The sequence below is a fragment of the Oryx dammah genome, unplaced genomic scaffold (assembly GCF_014754425.2).
Source record: "Oryx dammah isolate SB20612 unplaced genomic scaffold, SCBI_Odam_1.1 HiC_scaffold_25, whole genome shotgun sequence".
In the NCBI taxonomy this organism is placed as follows: domain Eukaryota; kingdom Metazoa; phylum Chordata; class Mammalia; order Artiodactyla; family Bovidae; genus Oryx; species Oryx dammah.
The window spans coordinates 67,331,802-67,352,052 of record NW_024070209.1 but is presented as its reverse complement, the minus strand read 5'-3'; the positions used below and the strand labels follow the sequence as shown (position 1 = coordinate 67,352,052).

The window sequence follows — 20,251 nt, the reverse complement described above, 5'->3', positions numbered from 1 at the left end:
TGGAAGTTCACGGTTCAGGTACTGTTGAAGCCTGGCTTGTAGAATTTTGAGCATTACTTTGCTAGCTTGTGAGATGACTACAATTGCGCAGCAGTTTGAGCATTCTTTGGCATTGCCTTTCTTTGGGATTGGAATGAAAGCTGACCTTTTCCAGTACTGTGGCTGCTACTGAGTTTTCCAAATTTGCTGGCATGTTGAGTGCAACACTTCCACAGCATCATCTTTTAGGATTTGAAATATCTCAACCAGAATTCTATCACCTCCACTAGCTTTGTTCGGAGTGATGCTTCCTAAGGCCCACTTGACTTCGCATTCCAAGAAATCTAGCTCTAGGTGAGTGATCACACCATTGTGATTATCTGGGTCATGAAGATCTTTTTTGTGTAGTTCTTCTGTGTATTCTTGCCACCTCTTGTTAATATTTTCTGCTCCTGTTAAGTCCATACCATTTCTGTCCTTTATTGTGCCTATCTTTGCAAGAAATGTTCCCTTGGTATCTCTAATTTTCTTGAAGAGATCTTTAGTCTTTCCCATTCTGTTGTTTCCCTCTGTTTCTTTGCAATGATTACTGAGGAATGTTTTCTTATCTCTCCTTGCTGTTCTTTAGAATTCAGCATTCAGATGGATATATCTTTTTTTTTTCTCCTTTGCATTTCACTTCTCTTCTTTTCATAGCTATTTGTAAGGCCTCCTCAGACAACCATTTTGCCTTTTTGCATTGCTTTTTCTTGGGGATGGTCTTGATCCCTGTCTCCTGTACAATGTCACAAACCTCCGTCCATAGTTTTTCTGGCACTCTATCAGATCTAATCCCTTGAATCTATTTGTCACTTCCACTGTATAATCATAAGGGATTTGATTTTGGTCATACCAAAATGGCTTAGTGGTTTTCCCTACTTTCTTTAAGTCTGAATTTGGCAATAAGGAGTTCATGATCTGAGCCACAGTCAGCTCCTGGTCTTGTTTTTGCTGATTGTATAGAGCTTCTCCATCTTTGGCTGCAAAGAATATAATCAATCTGATTTCGGTATTGACCATTTGCTGATGTCCATGTGTAAAGTCTTCTCTTGTGTTGCTGGAAAAGAGTGTTTGCTATGACCAGTGCATTCTCTTGGCAAAACTCTATTAGCCTTTGCCTTGCTTCATTCTGTACTCCAAGGCCGGATTTGCCTGTTACTCCAGGTGTTTCTTGATTTCCTACTTTTGCATTCTAGTCCCTAATAAATGAAAAGGACATCTTTTTTGGGTGTTAGTTCTAGAAGGTCTTGTAGGTCTTCACAGAACTGTTCAACTTCAGCTTCTTCAGCAATTCTGGTTGGGGCATAGACTTGGATTACTGTGATATCAAATGGTTTGCCTTAGGAATGAACAAAGATCATTCTGTCGCTTTTGAGACTGCATCCAAGTACTGCATTTTGGACTCTTTTGTTGACTATGATAGCTACTCCATTTCTTCTAAGGGATTCTTGCCCACAGTAGTAGATGTAATAGTCATCTAAGTTAAATTCAACCATTCCAGTCCATTTTAGTTCGCTGATTCCTAAAATGTTGATGTTTACTCTTGCCATCTCCTGTTTGACCACTTCCAATTTGCCTTGATTCATGGACCTAACATTCCAGGTTCCTATGCAATATTGCTCTTTCCAGCATCGGACTTTACTTCCATCCCAGTCACATCCACAACTGGGTGTTGTTTTTGCTTTGGCTCTGTCTCTACTCTTTCTGGAGTTATTTCTCCACTGATCTCCAGTAGCATATTGGGCACCTACTGACCTGGGGAGTTCATCTTTCAGTGTCCTATCTTTATGCCTTTTCATACTGTTCATGGGGTTCTCAAGACAAGAATACTGAAGTGGTTTGCCATTCCTTCTCCAGTGGACCACATTTTGTCAGAACTCTTCAGTATGACCCGTCTCTCTTGGGTGGCCCTACACAGCATGGGTCATACTTTCATTGAGTTAGACAAGACTGTGGTCCATGTGATCAGATTGGTTAGTTTTCTGTGATTGTAGTTTCCATGCTGTCTGCCCTCTGATGGATAAGGATAAGAGGCTTATGGAAGCTTCCTGATGGGAGAGACTGACTAAGGGGGAAACTGGGTCTTGTTCTGATGGGCAGGGCCATGCTCAGTAAATCTTTAATCCAATTTTCTTTTGATGGGCGGGGCTGTGTTCCTTCCCTGTTGTTTGGCCTGAGGCCAAACTATGGTGGAGGTAATGAAGATAATGGCGACCTCCTTCAGAAGGTCCCATGCATGTACTGCTGAACTCAGTGCCCCCCACCCAGTAGCAGGCCACAGCTGACCCACGCCTCCCACAGAAACTCCTGGACACTCATGGGCAAGTCTGGGTCAGTCTCTTGTGGCGTCACTGCTCCTTTCTCCTGGGTCCTGGTGTGCACAACGTTTTGTTTGTGCCCTCCAAGAGTCTGTTTCCCCAGTTGCATATGAGTTCTGGCAGCTCTATGGTGGGGTTAATGGCGACCTCCTCCAAAAGGGCTTATGCCATACCCATTACAGTAAAGGAGGGGGTAGAAAGGAAATGGAAACAGAGAGACTTAGGGGTCAGTGTAGTTTTTTGATGTGAGACACAGATTTTTCTGCCTAGGAGCCAAAGCAAAATGGAATCGTAATCAATAAGTAGAACTACAGTGTCCACAAGAAGAAAAGAGATCATCTGCCCAGGAAAAACCCTGCTGTTCTTTGTACTGTGTGTGAAAGTCGCTCAGTTGTGTCTGACTCTTTGAGGCTCCATGGAATAGTTCCTGGAATTCTTTAGACCAGAATACTGGAGTGGGTAGCTGTTCCCCTCTCCAGGGGATCTTCTCAACCCAGGGATGGAGCCCAGGTCTTCTGCATTGCAAGCAGATTCTTTACTGTCTGAGCCATCAAGCCCAAGAATACTGGAGTAAGTAGCCTAGCTCTTCTCCAAGGGAATTGCCCCATCCAGGGATCGAAGCCAGGTCTTCCGCATTGCAAGTGTATTCTTTACCAGCTGAGCCACCAGAGAAGCCCATGCTGTGTGTAGCTAGAGGCAACCTGAATTAGTGGAGCTCTTCTGGGCTTCCTGATTTAGCAGCAGAAAGAAGAATCAAAGTAGCTGATTTGGTTTTTCATTTCTCTTCCCCTCTGTTCGCTGACACAAAATATGACTATAACCTGTTAACAGTCTGTGCTTTGCTATTCTGAATTCTGTTTTCTTGAAACTGGACTAATAAGTCATAGCCAGCACTTCCAAAAATTGTTCTGTGTCATCCCCTTTCCTTTAGTTCATCTGTCAGGTGTGATGTGGAGACAGCCGGTGGGGGAGGATCTGCCTGATATCCATGGTTCCCAGATGGCAATGGAGTTCAGGTTCATCTGGAAACCTTGCTCTGCTCATAATGGGTGCTATGTGCTTTTAAGATGCTGAGTTCACAAGCTGAGAGTAAGAGATCACCAAGGCTAAATTTAGGGCTGAGGTCATACAGAGGGTTCTTCTGACTTTTCTGATAATGCCTCTTTTGACAAATGGTAGAATTTACCAAATTACCAGTGGTAGGATGTTATTGTGATAGCACAGAACAGCCTAGGGAGATCACTATGAATTACTGCAAAGGGAGAGGGTTTTACATCTTATATAAGCCCTGGTTGAAAGGCACCCCCACAGCCTGGTGCCCATGACTCCAGTAAAATCTCAGATTCATGGAGACAGTCAGCTCCATCTCCTCTGCATCACTTGGGGGTCATGAATTCGGTAAAGAGAAACCTAATATTGGGGGAAATTTCACCTGTAGGTCTCTGTGAAGGAGACATGGTGGGCAAATTTTGAGAGGTAGTAAGGTTAGTGGGAAGGAGCACAGGCATTGGAGTTGAACAGATCCATGTTGGAATCTTGGCTTCAACACTTCCAAGCTCTGTAGTCTAGGGGAAGTTTCATTTTTCTCACCTGTGTGTTAATAATAATAATGACACCAATCCACAGGGCTGTTGTAATAATGAAGGAGGATAATATAGCAAAACACTTAGTACAAACAGTAAATATGAAACCAAAGACTCAACTCATAATTCAACATGACCTCAGTAACATTTCTATAATGAATATAATAATGAGATTCTTATACCTGTTTCTGATAATATCCCTAATGCAAGCCTATGAGGTAATGTCAAAGCAAAACCTAGAAGAGCGCATTGTACAAGGTGGCAAAAATAATGTAAAATAGATCTAAGGCTCTTTTTAATTTGATCCAAGGATGTACACGGGGCCTGTAAAGGCATGGAAGATTTTTATACCCATAGGGCAGTTCTTTAGCAAGTCAGACTTGAGCTGTATGAGCTAGTCCACCTTAGGCTGGACTTCTCATGCCCACTGTGGTCCACATCAAGCCCATTCAAAGGCTTCAGGTCCCAGAGGGTGTGGGTCTTATCTGCTGGAAGACCAGCCTTTCATCTCCTGAATATGGTGAACTTCTAACACTCATCACTTTTCTACACTTGACTGAGAAAAAGAGAAATCAATGACATTAACTTCCTTGGTCAGTGGTTAAGAATCCACCTGCCAATGCAAGGGACATGGGTTCCATCCATCCCTGGTTTCGAAAGATGCCACATGCCATGCGCCACAACTACTGAGCCCACGTGCCAAAGTACTGAAGTCCACATACCCTAGAGTCTATGCTCCCAAAACAAGAGAAACTACTGCAAAGAGAAGCCTGTGCACCGCAACTAGAGAGTAGCCCCTGCTTGCCACAACTAGAGAAAGCACGCACAGCAACGAAGAACCTGTGTACCCCAACAAAGACCCGGCATAGCCAAAAAACATATAAAATAAAAATTAAAAAACTTCCTTGGGCACTGAATTGCATCCCCCCAAAAAGGTGTGTTGAACTTCTAACCCCCAGTACCTCAGAATGTGCCCTTATTTGGAAATACTGTCATTAAATTAATTACTTAATCAATTATAATAAATTAAATCAAGATGAGGTCCTACTGGAGAACAAGGGTAAGCTGCTAATTCAACATGAATGGTATCCTTAGAAAACAGCATGTGAAGACAAAGACACTCAGGGAGAAGACACATGGTGACATGTTGTTGACTCCAGTCTCTGCTGAAGAATGCCTAAGATTGCCAGCAAACCACCGGAAGCTAGAAAGAGGCAAGGAAGAATTCCCCTCTGGATTTCAGAGGGACCTTGGCACTGCCAATACCTTGATTTTGGATTTCCACCCTCCAGAAATGTAAGACAACAAATTTCCATTATTTTAAGCCACCCAGTTTGTGGCGCTTTGTTATGGCAACCGTATGAAATTAATGCAGGCATACTATCTGTTTTCTTCTACTATCTATCAATAGCAACAAGCAAATTGGTGATTGGCTGTCAAAATTCTAAATGGCCAAGCTCAGCCCTTGATCCCCACTGGAGACAGCTTTCTGAGTTACATGTTTCACAAGGTTCTTTCGGAATTCCAGTATTGAATGAATTTTGGATGGTATTCAAACACTGCCCTTTAAAGCAAACTGCATTGCTGATGGACACCAAGGAAGTGTTAGTCACTCAGATGTGTCCGACTCTTTGCAATCCCATGGACTATAGCCCGCCAGGCTCCTCTGGCCATGGAATTCTCCAGGCAAGTACTGGGGTGGGTACCTAGTATGGGATTAAAATTAATATCTAACAAGATGAATTGATGCAAAGGAGGACTTTGCAAAGATAGCTTATCTGTGAGCATTCTTAGGGACTCTTTTTTTCAGGAACAAGATAAGCTGGGGAAATTTGTTCCTGTTAGCTCTGAAGTATCCACATTGATTCAATTCCAGGGCGTAATGTATCATTACCTGTTCAGGGAAGGCAGGGGATTCCCCACAAGGAAGGCTCCTCATGGCAACAGGCAAAGGGAACAGAGGATGTAGGGAAGAATGATGAAAACAGCTAGAAATCGGTATTGTATCACAATCGATGAACTGTTACTCAGTTATTAAAATAATAATGAAGATGATAAATGTCAAAAGACTGGAACACGATACAAAGAAATATGTAGCAGTGAAAAGGAACGGAGGAACAAACTGCTGATACAGCACCATGGGTGGTGCAAAAAATACAATGCTCATAAAAAAGGAGTAGACGCTCTGTGATTCCATTTATAGGATCTTCTAGAACAGGCAAAATTAATCTATGATGAAAACAATCAGATCAGTGATTGGATTTCTGGAATGGAGTGGAGGACAGGGAGGAGACTGATCTGGAAGAGGCATGAAGGAACTTCCTGAAGTGAGGAAATGTTCTATCTTAAGAAGAGGGCAGACACATGGTACATTTGTCAAAACTCATCTACCAGTAACCATAAGAGCTGTGCATTTCACTATATGTAAATTATACCTTTGAAAATTTTTTGTAGATATATGAAAACAACGGCTTTTAAAACATGCTTTCCTTTTAGAAATGGATCATATGGTCATTGCAGAGATTTGGGAAAAAATTTTTTTTAATTAAGAAGAAAATCTGAGTGGGAAGGGGAAGGATAAATTAAGAGGCTGGATTTAACCACTATGTGTAAAACAGATAACCAACAAAGACCTACTGCATAGCACAGGGAAATCTACTCAATATTATATAATAACCTATAAGGGAAAAGAATATATATATATCTGAATAGCTGTGCTGTATATCTGAAACCTACATGACATTGTAAATCAGCTATGCTTCAATAAAATTTTTTAAAAGAATTAAGAAGAAAATCAAAACACCCATAACTTCACTATTGAGAGTAAATAATTTTAATATAAGATGTAATATAAACATGTGTTAGCATAGCAAAGGTTAGAGTGAATACACTCTTTATGTTCTTATTACTACTATTTCAAAACCACTATCAAATGAGTAGGATCTAAAACTAAAATGATGGAAAATAATAAGGAATTACAATACTGTGATTATATCGAATGGTTTTCCTTTCCTTTAAAGATATACTTTATCTGTCCAATAAATAATAGTCATAATGGGAAAACAGGTTCTAGGAAGAAAAACAAGAGCAACTGAGGCAGTTTTCCTCAGTGGAAAGCCTATGAAAGGATCACTTGGTTATAGTCTTCACATGTAGAAAGGCTGAGAACTTGCTCAGAACAGGAAGAACAACCCATTAATCTTGAGTCCCCAGAGCCAAATACCACGCACAAAGTAAGGATACCATAAACATGTCTGAATAAATGTTGTACATGTCCAGGGAGAACCCATCAAGAACAAATAGATTTTAAATGAAAGCATAAGAGATTTGGTGCAGACATGAGTAAGCCTTTGACTGTCAGGGATGATGAAGAAAATTCTAAAATATCTAACAAAAAAAAATGTTAAACGTATATTACTGTTTGTTCAGTATAGTTGACACCTCCATTTTCCTAAAGGAAGGCGTCTAGAGCTGGCAGAATGTCCAGGTCCTCTCTGGGTATAAGATTCTACTTCTATTATTTCTTCCCAGAAGACCAGGGATTAAGCATCACCTGCCCATTCACTTCTCATTTCTCATTCTCCCATTTGGGCAGCAGAAGGAGAGCAGGTGGCCAGCCTCAGGTAGGGCCACATTTGCAGCTGAACGGCTCAGCTTCCACATTAGCAGGCAGCTTTATGGAACCCTCAAAGGGATCCAATTCCCTGCCTGTCCCAGAGATCAGATAACGAAGCTCAGAGGAGTCCAGCCACAGCTAGCAGCAGGAGGTGGATGAGAAGCTAAAACACTCTTCCTGATGAGCCTAAAAAGATAAGGTAGCACCCAAAGCGGACCGCAGTCATCTCCTGCTGGGAAATGCGGTGGGATTTTGGATTTTTCCTTTTTATTTGCCTACAGTTTTTACAACGAACACATCGTGCTTCTGCAGAGAGAAATAAGTTGTTTCTGCATCTCAAGATGTTAGAAGGATTTAAAGGAGTCGCTCTTTGAATTAATTTTCAGGGTCAGGAGACTCACCAGCCCTGAAAGAGGGTTTCACCAGTGTTTCAGGTGACTCACCAGCCCTGAAACGGTGTTTTGGGGAAAAAAAAAAAAAAGAAACTACCTTTCCATTTCCTCCTCCCTCCCCTCTGTTGAGCAAACAACCCTTTGTATAAGACAGCAGGCCCTGATTACACATCCTGTACCTGTCTGGGGCTGGCACCAGGGAGGGTGAAGCCCATCCCCAACTTACCATGACTATGACTCTATGTCGGGGTCACGGTTCGGTCAGTCAAGCAGAAGTTCCTGTGTGATAAAAGTAGAGGGGATGAGAGAACTGTCATTAAAATCATTAATCAAGATAACTCACAGTTTACACAAAGTTAAGCCACAGGGAAATAACACCCAATCTCATCAAGAGGGCAGCTATTGATTAGCTAAAGAGACAAGAGCCAAGCTAATCATTAAAGAGAAACTGTTCTAAGAGGCAAGTGAATTATGCCAGACAAACAGTCTCCTAGCTGCTCTTCTGCTTGGAGATAACACATTACAGAAATGATCCCTCTTGCTTAGTTAAGGTGAGTTACATTACTTGAACTCAAGCCAAGCCTAGATTCTAAACTGGAAGTGTTAGTGGATCAGAAGAGGTGCCTCTTGGAGACAAAAGATAATTTGACTACATCAGGGGAAAAGTGCTGCACTCCAGCCTTTACCCTGAATGAGTTGTGTGTGTGTGTGCGCGTGCACGCATTTGTATAAGATAACAGGCCACTGGCCCAACTCACATTAGACCTTTCTTTTTCCCAGTGGCCACTGTCACTGCCACCATCTCAGGACTTAAAGGTGCTTCTTCCCTTTAAGCTACAGCCTTACACACTTTGCTTTTGGTTCTTCAGCACCCCCTCCAACAAGAAGCCTTGAGCCGTCACACATGTATTCAGTCATTTAGAATGCAAGAAATGTCTTTATTGTAGATGAGTCTCTGAGGGGCAAACCCACTGGCTTCCTGTTTGCACATTCAGGTCCTACAGAAAAGGCTCCTTTTCTGAGCATTTGGTGAGATCCTTGAACTCAAAGAATTTATCCCAGAACCAGAAGCATGGGCATCACCTATGAGTTCTTTAAAATCCAGAATCCCAGGTCCCCACTCCAGACCTACTGCAAGAATCTGCATTTTAACAAGATTCCCAGAATATCTGTCTGCACAGTGGTTTGAAAATCGCTGGCCTAGATAACCCTGTCAGGTTGTTGTTATTGTTTAGTCACTAAGTTGTGTCCAATTCTTTGCAACCCCACGGACTGTAGCCCGCCAGGCTCCTCTGGCTATGGGATTTCCCAAGCAAGAATACTGGAGTGGTTTGCCATTTTCTTCTCCAGGGGAATTTTCCTGATGCAGGGATTGAACACACACCTCCTACATTGGCAGGTGGATTCTTTACTGCTGAGCCACCAGGGAAGCCCAATCTTACCAGGGAGGCTTGTTCTATCATTCCCCTGGAATAACTGCATCCATCTTGGCCAACTTTATCACCAAATGAGTCCTGTTGGGCCACAGTCACTCTTCATCTTCCACTTTCTGAGGCTCAGCTTCTTTTTCTTTGATTCCCATCACTCACTGCAGACTTACCCCGTTTGACCTGGGGGTCAATCCCTTCCTTCGGGGAATTTCAACTGGCCTTGAGGCACAGATTGAGCAAAGGTGCAGAGGGTGGGGATGAGCCATAGCTTCAGGGCGAGGCTGCTGGAGCAGAGGGCTCCTTCCAGGGAAGGCTCAGAGATCCAGGTGGAAAAGCAGGCGCGGAACTGATTATCAAGGGCCCTGTATGTCCATCTGAGGAGTTTGACTTATAATGTAGGAAGTGGAGAAACAGTGAAAGGGTTGGATTTTGCAGAGAAATAAGACAAAACATACTTTAGCAAGTTACTATACTAGGGGGTAGACTAGAGTCAAAGCCAAGGAGTCAGGAAGGCTTGAAATACTATTAATAGTACAGGAACAAAGATCTGTACTAAAATAGGCAAAGATCTAGGCAGGATGTGACCCCGGGACAGGATTTACACATGACTTTTTTGGAAGGAAGACGTTATTGGATTTAGTGGCTCCTGAATTATCTGAATTTATACATTCAATCACTAAATATTCATAACACACCTCTATATCTCAGTCATTGTTTTCATTGATAGAGATAATATGGTGAATAAGACAAGGAACCTGCCTTCAAGGAGCTTACAGTGTTTCAGGAAAGACTGACAACAAATAAAAAGATGACTACATAAGACAATTTGATACTAGTAAGATGAAAATACAAGAGGATAATGGTACAGAACAGGGATCAACAAACTTCCGCTCAGGGGCTACATTCTAACTTTAAACAGTCTATCAGCTGAGAAACATTTTTAACATTTTCAACAGCTGACCAAAAATCAAAGGAATAATATTTCATGACACACGAACATTCTATAAAATTCAAATTTCAGTGGTGGTTGGAGCAAAGCCTTCTGGAAATACCGAGAGTCATTATTCAATGAGCTAGAAATATTTTACCACAGGAAGAAGCTGTGTCACATTTGAACATAGGGTGCTTTTAGCCAGACAATGTATTTTAAAACTTGGACAGCACACAGAGTAAGTCCATTTACATAAAAACAGCTGTTGTGTATTTATTATTTACTAGTATCAACTGAGTTTCTAAATAGATTTTAGAAACGAATGCAGTCAATGGCACCCTTTGATTCTTTCATTAGATAGCAGATAATACATGTAAAGTGAATCTACACAAATGCTGCCTAGCACAGTACCTGGCACCTCAATAATTAGGCAGGAGTAGGGAATGAATTGAACACACCCCTCCCCCAACACAGAATTGCTGTAGGCCTCTTCTCAAATCCACAGAACCATCAGCCCCGGGAAGATGAAAGGCCCTTTTCCATCTGTAAAAGCTCGCCCACGTGTCCACGTGCAGAGCCAAGGATTCTTATAGCAAGGGACCCCCAACCTCTGGGATCTAGTGCCTGATGATCTGAGGTGGAGCTGATATATTAATAGAATAAAGCAAACAGTAAATGTAATGTCCTGGAATCATCCTGAAGCCATCGCCACCTGCCCCCGCTTCCAGTCCATGGAAAAACTGTCTTCCATGAAACCAGTCCCTGGAGCCAAAATGGTTGGGGACAACTGCTCTAAGGAATCATTTCTGCCTCAGCCTCCTTGATTCTTTTGCTCTCTCTCTCTGAGGGCCAGCCTACAATCCCATAAGCTGATCAGTATGACCAAGTTCACAGTGACCCAGACTCTGTTGTTGTATACAACTTTGAGGTTGTATAAGCTCCTTTTGCAGCTCAAGGGTTGGGAGAGGGGCAAATTATTAGCAACTGTGCCTCAAACTTTACATCTGGGAAATGCAGACACATTCAGTTTGGGGCATAGCTCAAATGACCTTTTGAGTCCTAGCATCAGGACTCTTCAAGATGGAAAGATGAAGCCTGAAGAGACGATATGTTTGAGAAGTCTTTTAAAATACCAGTATGTGGGTGGGAACCTGCATCTTCTTTGTAATATGTGAACTCCTCACCTAGGGCTTCCCCGAAGGCTCAGCGGAAAAGAATCTGCCTGCAATGCATGAGACATTGGAGACGTGGGTTCGATCCCTGGGCCAGGAATATCCCCTGGAAGAGGAAATGGCAACCCACTTCAGTATTCTTGCCTGAAAAATCCCATGGATAGAGAAGCCTGGCAGGCTATAGTCTATGGAGTCGCAAAGAGTTGGACACGACTGAGCAACTAAATAGAGAGAAACAGACACCTAAGGCTCAGAACAGGGCTCTCCAAGGTTTTAGGACATAGTTTTAGAGCAACTGAAAGAAAGCTGGTAACTCAACATAGGAGACTTATCCCAAGGGAATACATATTCCTTTGCATAAGGGAGTAATACACTGTAAATTGTTGTTTAGTCACTAAGTCCTGTCCGACTCTGCAACCCCATGGACTGTAACCCACCAGGCTTTTCTGTCCATGGAATTTTCCAGGCAAGAATACTGGAGTGGGTTTGCCATTTCCTACTCCAGGGAATTTTCCCAACCCAGGGATTGAACCCATCCATGCCTCCTGCTCGGCAGGTGGAATCTTTACCACTGAGCCACCTGGAAAGCCTTAAGCTATAAATAAATTCAATCTATTTCAGGTTAAGATTACATGTACTTTCAGAAATAATTTACAATGAATTCATAAAGAAAAATTAGGTATGTCAAGAACACACCCCTATTGTTTTTCTATAGGGTGTTCAGAAGGACAATTATTATACTACTCCACATACTGCCCTATTATATCACTGCCAGAAATTGGCAACCCAGTGCTGACTCAAGCATAGTTTCTTAAGTCCTTACAGCAGATTGCAGATGTATGAACAAGGCCCACTCCTGGTAATACTGCAGGAGGCCATGCAGACAGCAGTGTGATACATTCCTCCCTACCCACCCAGACTTTGGACAGCAGGCAAATGAGACTGACTAGTAAAATCAGTAAATAATCATCAAAACAATGATATGCAAACTCATCTAAGGAGGAAGAATGGCTCCCAAGATGAAGCCAGCTGGCCAAAAGCTGTTAGACATATTTAAAGAAAAATTCTGTCCAACAGCAATGCAAGCTAAACCCAAAACCATCACTGAGGTTTACTCTAAAATGTTTATCAAAAGCCTGGCCTCAAAAAAGGCTGGCTTGGCCCCACGATCAATGTTCTAGGCGTCAGATATTTCCCCACTGTGAAGATGAATTTTATCCATCTAAAACTCTTCCTTCTGATTCCTTGATTGCCAAGGAAACTCCTGACTAGAGTTTGGCTTCCCATGTGGACCTCTCTACAAAGTACTGCAGTATACGGATTTTTTTTCTAAGTAATAGTTATATTTCTCAAAATAAATAAATAAATTAACCATGTGTGCAAGCATGTGAGTGCCTATGAGAGGTAAGCCCATAAATACGAACCTGTCCCTAAGAGATGAACCCCTTCTGGATGTGCTAACAAATACGGTTTCTCTGGTCTTGCCGGAGGCGACACCATGGTGAATTCACCCCACGACCAGATGCTTTTTTTGAGACCCCAGCATAACTTGGCAGTTGTTCTCCATTCAGATGCACAACATTGACCCAAGACCGGCACTCTTACCCTGCACTGTGAAGGGGTCTGATGGCCTTGTGACACATTCTTACACTGAATCCTTCTCCTCCCTGGAAGATCACATGTGAGTGACTCATTCACCATTTTTCTTTGGTACATGGTTTCACTTTAAATCCCAGAGGATGACAAATTTAAACTTTTAGTCTGTAGACTTGTGGAGAGTGCAACTGGGCCCCACCCAGGCACTAAAGGCTTTTTAAAACTGTCTATGAAATAGGAACATGAAAGCAACTCTTCTTCCTTGGATCTTTGATTCTTCTAAAGTTAAAGGAAATTTTGTTCCCTGGATGGGGTTATTTTTAAACATTTAATCCAAGCAAAGTGTGTAGGCTAAGCAAAGGCAAAGTTGAAGACTTGCTTGCTAAGCAATTCTTAGAGAAGAATCTCTTTCAACCCACCATCTGGCAAGTAACTTATTAACAGTCTTTTGTCCAAATTTTAGCCACTTATTCACAGCACTGTTGGAATAGTAATAATAATTTCAATCCACAAATAATTAAAAAACACATTTTACATATAATTTAAAACATCCCCACTCTTTCTCTACCATTTGTTCCCACATCATGCCCAAGACTATTCAAGTTTTCTACCCCAATGATTCCTTTGTCCAAAAGGCAGGGAGAAGGAAGGAAGGACATGCATTAAACACTTCTCTACATGACCTTAATCTACCTAACTTTTGGAGTCCTGACATTATCTTCACTTTACAAACCAGATGGATAATACAATAATGAAAGCTGTTTATGGCAAGTTCTATATTGTATTAAGAGATAAGATTAGAAAAATAAAAAGAGTAATGAGATGGCCTTAATGATTGCTGGGAGAGCTGGCTGGGCCCTGCACTCTTAGTTTACCTTCTGCCCTCCTAAACACCTTTCTACTTCACATTAATATCTCAGTTTCCCCAGGCACAAATCATTGCATATTCTAATAAATTTTATAAATATTTCTCTGGATACTGTTTTTAGTTTTCATAGTATAAAGTTTCAAATTTTCCTAAGCAATTTTCTCTCATTATCTGAGTGACTCCAAGTGCCACCTGTCGACTAGAGATCTTTGGAATTCTGGTCTGCAGGCTTTTTGATGGTGGAGGTGTTTTTAAATTATTTTGCCTTTTAATTGCAGACAAATTGTTTGGATTCCCCTCCTCCTCACAGGCTAGTTAGCATAGAAACAAGAAGAGATGCACTGCTAACACCAAGTACTACTCTCAATCATGGAACTGAAAGGATAGTTTCACTGATGTTTCATCTCAATCATTCAACAAGCATGATCTGAATGCCTGCCTCAGGCCAGGTACCATTCTAGGTGCTAAAGGCAACCTTAATCTCTCCATTTGTTACTTTCATATCGAAAATTACCCCCTGTGCCTTGTCTGTTCAAGAGTAGCCTAACAGAAAAAAATTCTCTTAGTGGTTGGCAAGAACTGTGCTACACCCCTTTGGAAGGTTCATCTCCATCCAGCCTTTGGTCTCCTGGTCATGGGGCTCACTCTTCCAAGGGGTAGCCTCTGGCACTGCTCAGTGGCTCAGCATCAGGAAAGCTAGCCTTGTATTCCTTTGTTAGGTGTGCTGGAGCTAAAGGGGCTTTATCTTTAAATAAGTATTTACTGACCATCTAGTTACATTGAGTGCTTAGGTGCTTTATCATGGGCTTCCCTGGTGGCTTAGACAGTAAAGAATCTGCCTGCAACGTGGGAGACCTGGTTTCAATCCCTGGATTGGAAAGATTCCCCTGGAAAACAGCATGGCAACCCACTCCAGTATTCTTGCCTGGAGAACACCATGCACAGAGGAGCCTGGCGGGCTACAGTCCATGGGGTCACAAAGAGTCGGTCATGACTCAACGACTAAGCACACTGATGATTTATCAACACTATATTGTTTCCCCTTCTCACTGTCCAGTGAATTGGGCAGGATAACTTAAATTTGAGAAAAGTTAAGCATAATGCCCAAAGTCACTCATGTAGTAGGTGGTAGGAGCTATGTTTTCAGTCACAGCCATTACTCTAGACATGTACTCATGATGCTATACCATGCTAAATGCATGTATTTTTACACACGTGTATAATTATACACTAAGGCAGATGTCAGTGATAGAAGCTTTTAGGAGTAACAATGGCATCAAAACTTCAAATTGTCACGTCTTTTGCTGAGCTAAATGCTTTCTTTTTCTTTGTATCTTTAACAAGCTGGATGAAAAAAACAAAACAACAACAAAAACACTCCTCCCAGACCTATCTGCTGGACACTGGACCCCACTTGGGCAGACAGCGCCCAATCAAGAGTGGTGGCTCTTTGAAGAGCGTGTTTCTAATCCCACATGCCCCTGCCCTAGTCCAGCCATCCGACCTTTCCAGGGGAAGAACAAAGCAACACGGCTCTGTGACAGTGTCTCTCGGAGCCAACACATGGCCGGAGTCATGTCATCTCCAGCTGAGAGGTACTCAGTGTTTCCATCCAAACCCCATCCGGGCGCATTCTGTGCCCCTCCCCTCCTGGACAGGGCCAGCATCCTGTACGCAGTTGGATGGGCTCCACCCACAATCGGAAAGTACCCTCAGCGCTGCCCGCTTCAGAGACTGACTGACGCATCACGCCACGGAGACAGTCAAGGGCTAGAAATACTGAAACGGTTTAATTATGTTTATCCTAACATCAGCAATATTTAGACCGTCCAGGGTACACCAGTAGGGAGAAAAAGAAGGGCTGCTAGGAATAACCCTTCCAGCTTACGCTATGAACCAAAAACAGCACGGGCTTTCATTCAGAGTCTAACATGGGGTTTGGCGCAGCTCTGACATGTTTGCTCAAGCCCCAGATGGCAGTTTACTTACACGATTAGAAGCCCCGCCCCTCCAGGCTTGAAATACAACTATTCTTTTGATCTCTCAGAGTTGATTTTCCCCTAATTCAGATCAAAATGTCTAGCAAACAGCTGAGAGAGCAATTCCCAGGCTGTGCTGTAACTACACAAAGCAAGCAGGAGTAGAAACGGAGTGGCAACGCCTGCCCCAGAAAGAGCTCATTGCCACCACGGTCGGATCGTTGAGTAGAGAAGGCTACAAACAGGGCCCAGCCCCACCCTCCCTGGAGACGGGAAACAGCCCTGTCTACACGTTAGGTGGTAGACCTGCCTCTGGGTAACATGTGTGATAATAACGTGTGGATTCACTCTCTGACCCAAGGTCTGGCAGGTGCTAGTTACACGGGTGGGACTGGTTCACGCTAGTGAGGGGAATCCATGCCGCCCCTCTAACAGGAAACAGCAGAAGTCGCTCAGTCGTGTCCGACTCTGCGATCCCATGGACTGTAGCCTACCAGGCTCCTCTGTCCATGGGATTTTCCAGGCAATAGTACTGGAGTAGATTGCCATTTCCTTCTCCAGGGATCTTCCCAACCCAGGGTTCGAACCCGAGTCTCCCGTACTGTAGACAGACGCTTTACCGTCTGAGCCACCAGCAGTGGGAAGGTCCAAATCTGAAGCTGGTGTGGCCAACCACAGCCTAGCTGTCCATTTCAGACAGGACCTCCTCCTTCCTTGGAGCCATCCTTCCTTTGACACCATCCTTCCTCTGTAACCAAGATGCTGAAGCCTGGAGGCCAACCACTTGGGTTTGTAACTCTCCCACACATACTTCCTCACTGTGTGATTCGGAGTAAATTATAATCTCTCTGTACTTCAGTGAATTTCTTCATTGATAACATGGAATTCATAATAATAGTAACTTCATAGGAAGGGTTGTGGCAAAGATGAATCAAGTTATTGCATCATATCAAGTACTTAGAATCTCACACATATTATGTACTCAACAAATGTTAGCTATTCTTTTTATTACTATTCTCTCCAAGTAACCTTTATCCACCACATACACATATTCCAACATACAGTTTAATGAGCTGTTTTAGGGGTGGGTTACCAACTCCACCCATATTAAAAATATCTGTGGTGTACAGAGTTCAGGCTTTCACTTCTACAGCATTTCAAACCAGATTTCCCTTAGGATCCTTTTGGCCACCAAGTTGATGGGGTCCTCTGTGTGTGTCTGTCCTCCGACATCATCATTGTTTTCAGAGTTGTCTGAATTCTAAGACAGCATCTTCCCTGGAATCTGCTCACCAGACTCCCATCCTGGGCCCTGTTTCCTGCCCTTAATTCTTAGCAGTGCCTTGCACATAGTGGAGCTGTAAGAAATGCCTGTTGACTTTAACTGAACTGGCTGCTCCTGCAGCCATAGGACTATGTAAACTGCCTTGGCTCCTTCGGCTTGCAGAAGGCCTAGTCTTCACGAAGGGCCCTCTTCCCCAGGGGGTCTCCTCCTCTTGCCTTGTTTCTGAGCCCCCTGGTATTCTCTAAGGAAGCATTAGCATAGATTCAATTACTCCAGTCCCACTGGGGTGTACTTTCTAACCACAGAGGAAAATACATTCTCTATCTTGAAACCTTAAGGTAGGCAGAGATTTCTTAGTCAATATAAGTAAGATTCATCAAAATTAAAAAAGATTTGCTCAGTAAAAGACACTATTAGAAAAGTATCTTTTATTCTCAATAAAAGAAAATTAACAGAAAAGCCATAGATTGGGGGAAAATATTCACAGCACGATTATCTGATAAAGGACTCGAGCTGAGAATATATAAGGAACTAAAAGTCATAACACAAAGATGAACACAGCAAGTTCTTAAATGGGAGAAAGACTTAAGACACTTCACAAAAGAAAACATATGAATGATCAGTAAGTATATGAAAAGGTGCCCGTTACTGGTTATGCAGAAAACACAAAAGCAAAATAAGATACCATTCACATCCTTTAAGATGGTTTTAAAAAAAGGAAAGAAAAGGGAAGAAACAAAAACAAAAATGGACACTATTAAATGTTAGAGAGGGACTTCCCTGGTGGTCCTGTGGTTATGAATCCGCCTTTCAATGTAGGAGACGCCGGTTTGATCCCTGTGTACAACCCCACATGCTGTGGGGCAACCACACCTGTGCACCCCAACTACAGAAATGCCCACGCACCACAAAGACCCAGCACAGTGAAAAATAAATTTAAAAGTAAATAAATAAATGTTAGAGAAGAGGTAGAGCAACTGAAACTTTCAAACACTATAAACTTGAGAGAACTATTTGGCAGTTTCTATTAAGGTTAAACATGAATCTTCCCTTTGACTCAGCAATTCCATCTTATTTACCTAAGATAAGTGAAAACCCATATCCATAAGAAAACATGGGCAAGAGTGTTCACATGAGCCGTACTCACATAAACTACTGCAGCTGGAGACAACTCAAATGCTCATCAACAGATAAATGGACAGATTGCAGAATATTCACGCAATGGATACTTTTCAGCAAACAACTGATACAGTGATAAGACGAGTGAATCTCTAAAAAATCATTCTGAGTGAATGAAGCCAAAGAAAACAAGCTAATGTACAATGCTAGAAAGCACAAAAGTGGTTGCCTAGGGTCAGGGATTGGAGGTAGTGGTGAGGTGGAGGGGCATACCTGCACAGGATCATGAGGGAAGGAACATTAGGGTGTGACTGAAATGTTCCTTATCTGGATTGAGGCAGTGGTACCCAACTGTACACATTTGTCAAAATACATTGAACTCACTTCACACCCATTAGGATGGCTAGTATTAAAACAAAACAAATCAGAAAATAACAAGTGTCAGTGAAGATGTGGAGAAATTGGATCCCTTGTGTACTGCTAGTAGGAGTGTAAAATAGTATAGCCACTATATAAAACAGCATGGTACTTCCTTGAAAAGTTAAAAATATAATAATTACTATGTGATCTAGCAATTCCATTTATGGGTATATATTCCATGTATATACAATCTGGAGATACATACATACATATTAACATACATAGTCTTTCCAAAAAATTGAAAGCAAGTACTCAATGAGATGTTTCTACACTCACGGTCATAGCAGGATTATTCAAAATAGCCAAAAGATGGAAGCAACCCATGTGTCAACTGATAGATGAATGTATAAACAAAACATGGTACATACAACAAAATATTATTCAGCCTCGAAAAGAAATTTGGCACGGACTTTGAAGACATTATGCTAAGTGAAATAGCCTGACACAAAAAGATCACTACAATACGATTCCACTTATATTGAGAACTTAGAGTAGTCAAACTCACGTAGGATGGTAGTGCCGGAGGTGGAAGAAGGGGTGAGAAGGAATTATAGTCTAGCAGGTATAGAATTTCAGTTCCACAAGATGAAAAGCGTGGTAGTGATGGTTGCAAAACAATGTAACTGTATTCACACCACCAAACTGAATGCTTAGAAATAGTTAAAATGGTAAGTTTTATCTTATGTGTATTTTACCACAATTTTAAAAAATAATTTTTACAGTATTCTCGGCTGGGAAATTCCATGGACAGAGGAGCCTGGGAGGCTACAGTCCATGGGGTTGCAAAAGAGTCGGACATGACTTAGTGACTAAATGACAACAAACAATTACAAAGAGAAAGAAAATTTAAAAAATAAAAAGAAGCAATTTAAAAAAGTGAACTCCTTAAGAAAAAAACACCTCACTGAACTAAGCACTTAAGATCTGTGCATTTTATCATATGTAATTAATACTTCAATACAATAATAAACATGTCTACAGCCAAAAGTATATGATTAAGGTAATACACAGGTATACAGCTTTGCAGGCTGAGGGTGGCCTCTCAGGTAAAGCCTGGCACTGTGTGTCTTCCTTTAGCAATGTCCTCTAAGAGGCAAAATCCAACTCAGTGGAATCCAAAAATCCATACAGCTTTTGCATAGCATCATGGGTAAAGTCACGTCTCCTCAGGGATAACAGTTATTCAAAGAGAAAAATCTGTCCAGCATAGTTAAGCTTTGCCACAGGTTACACTGTTTTTCCCACTCCATTTCCCAAGTTACTTTAAAATCAGAGGCCCTCAAAGAAACGTGAAAGGTCACTTAATTCCATCTTCCTCCTTCAAAAATACCGTAAGTAAACTATTCTGGGCAAGGAAGACTCTAAGACAGGAACCCCACTAACTGTTCACATAGGAACCCCAACCAGTTGATCATAAGCTACTGGTGTTGATCTCCAGCTTTTGTCTCTTTTACCACTAGAGTTTCTGTATGTCCGTCTGCACCCAGGTCACCTGGATCCCTCCTTATGAATCACAAACTACAG

At 42.1% G+C, this 20,251-nt stretch overlaps 1 protein-coding gene across 1 annotated transcript in view; it reads right to left on the bottom strand.

Annotated features, from left to right (window-relative positions):
• ANXA4 (annexin A4) overlaps positions 1-20,251 on the bottom strand; it is a 77,801-nt gene that overhangs the window by 39,488 nt on the left and 18,062 nt on the right. The window contains exon 2 of the mRNA XM_040224111.1: positions 8,154-8,206. Within this exon, the coding sequence (XP_040080045.1) occupies positions 8,154-8,156 (3 nt within the window). The 5' untranslated portion in view covers positions 8,157-8,206. The remainder of the gene's footprint in view (positions 1-8,153; positions 8,207-20,251) is intronic.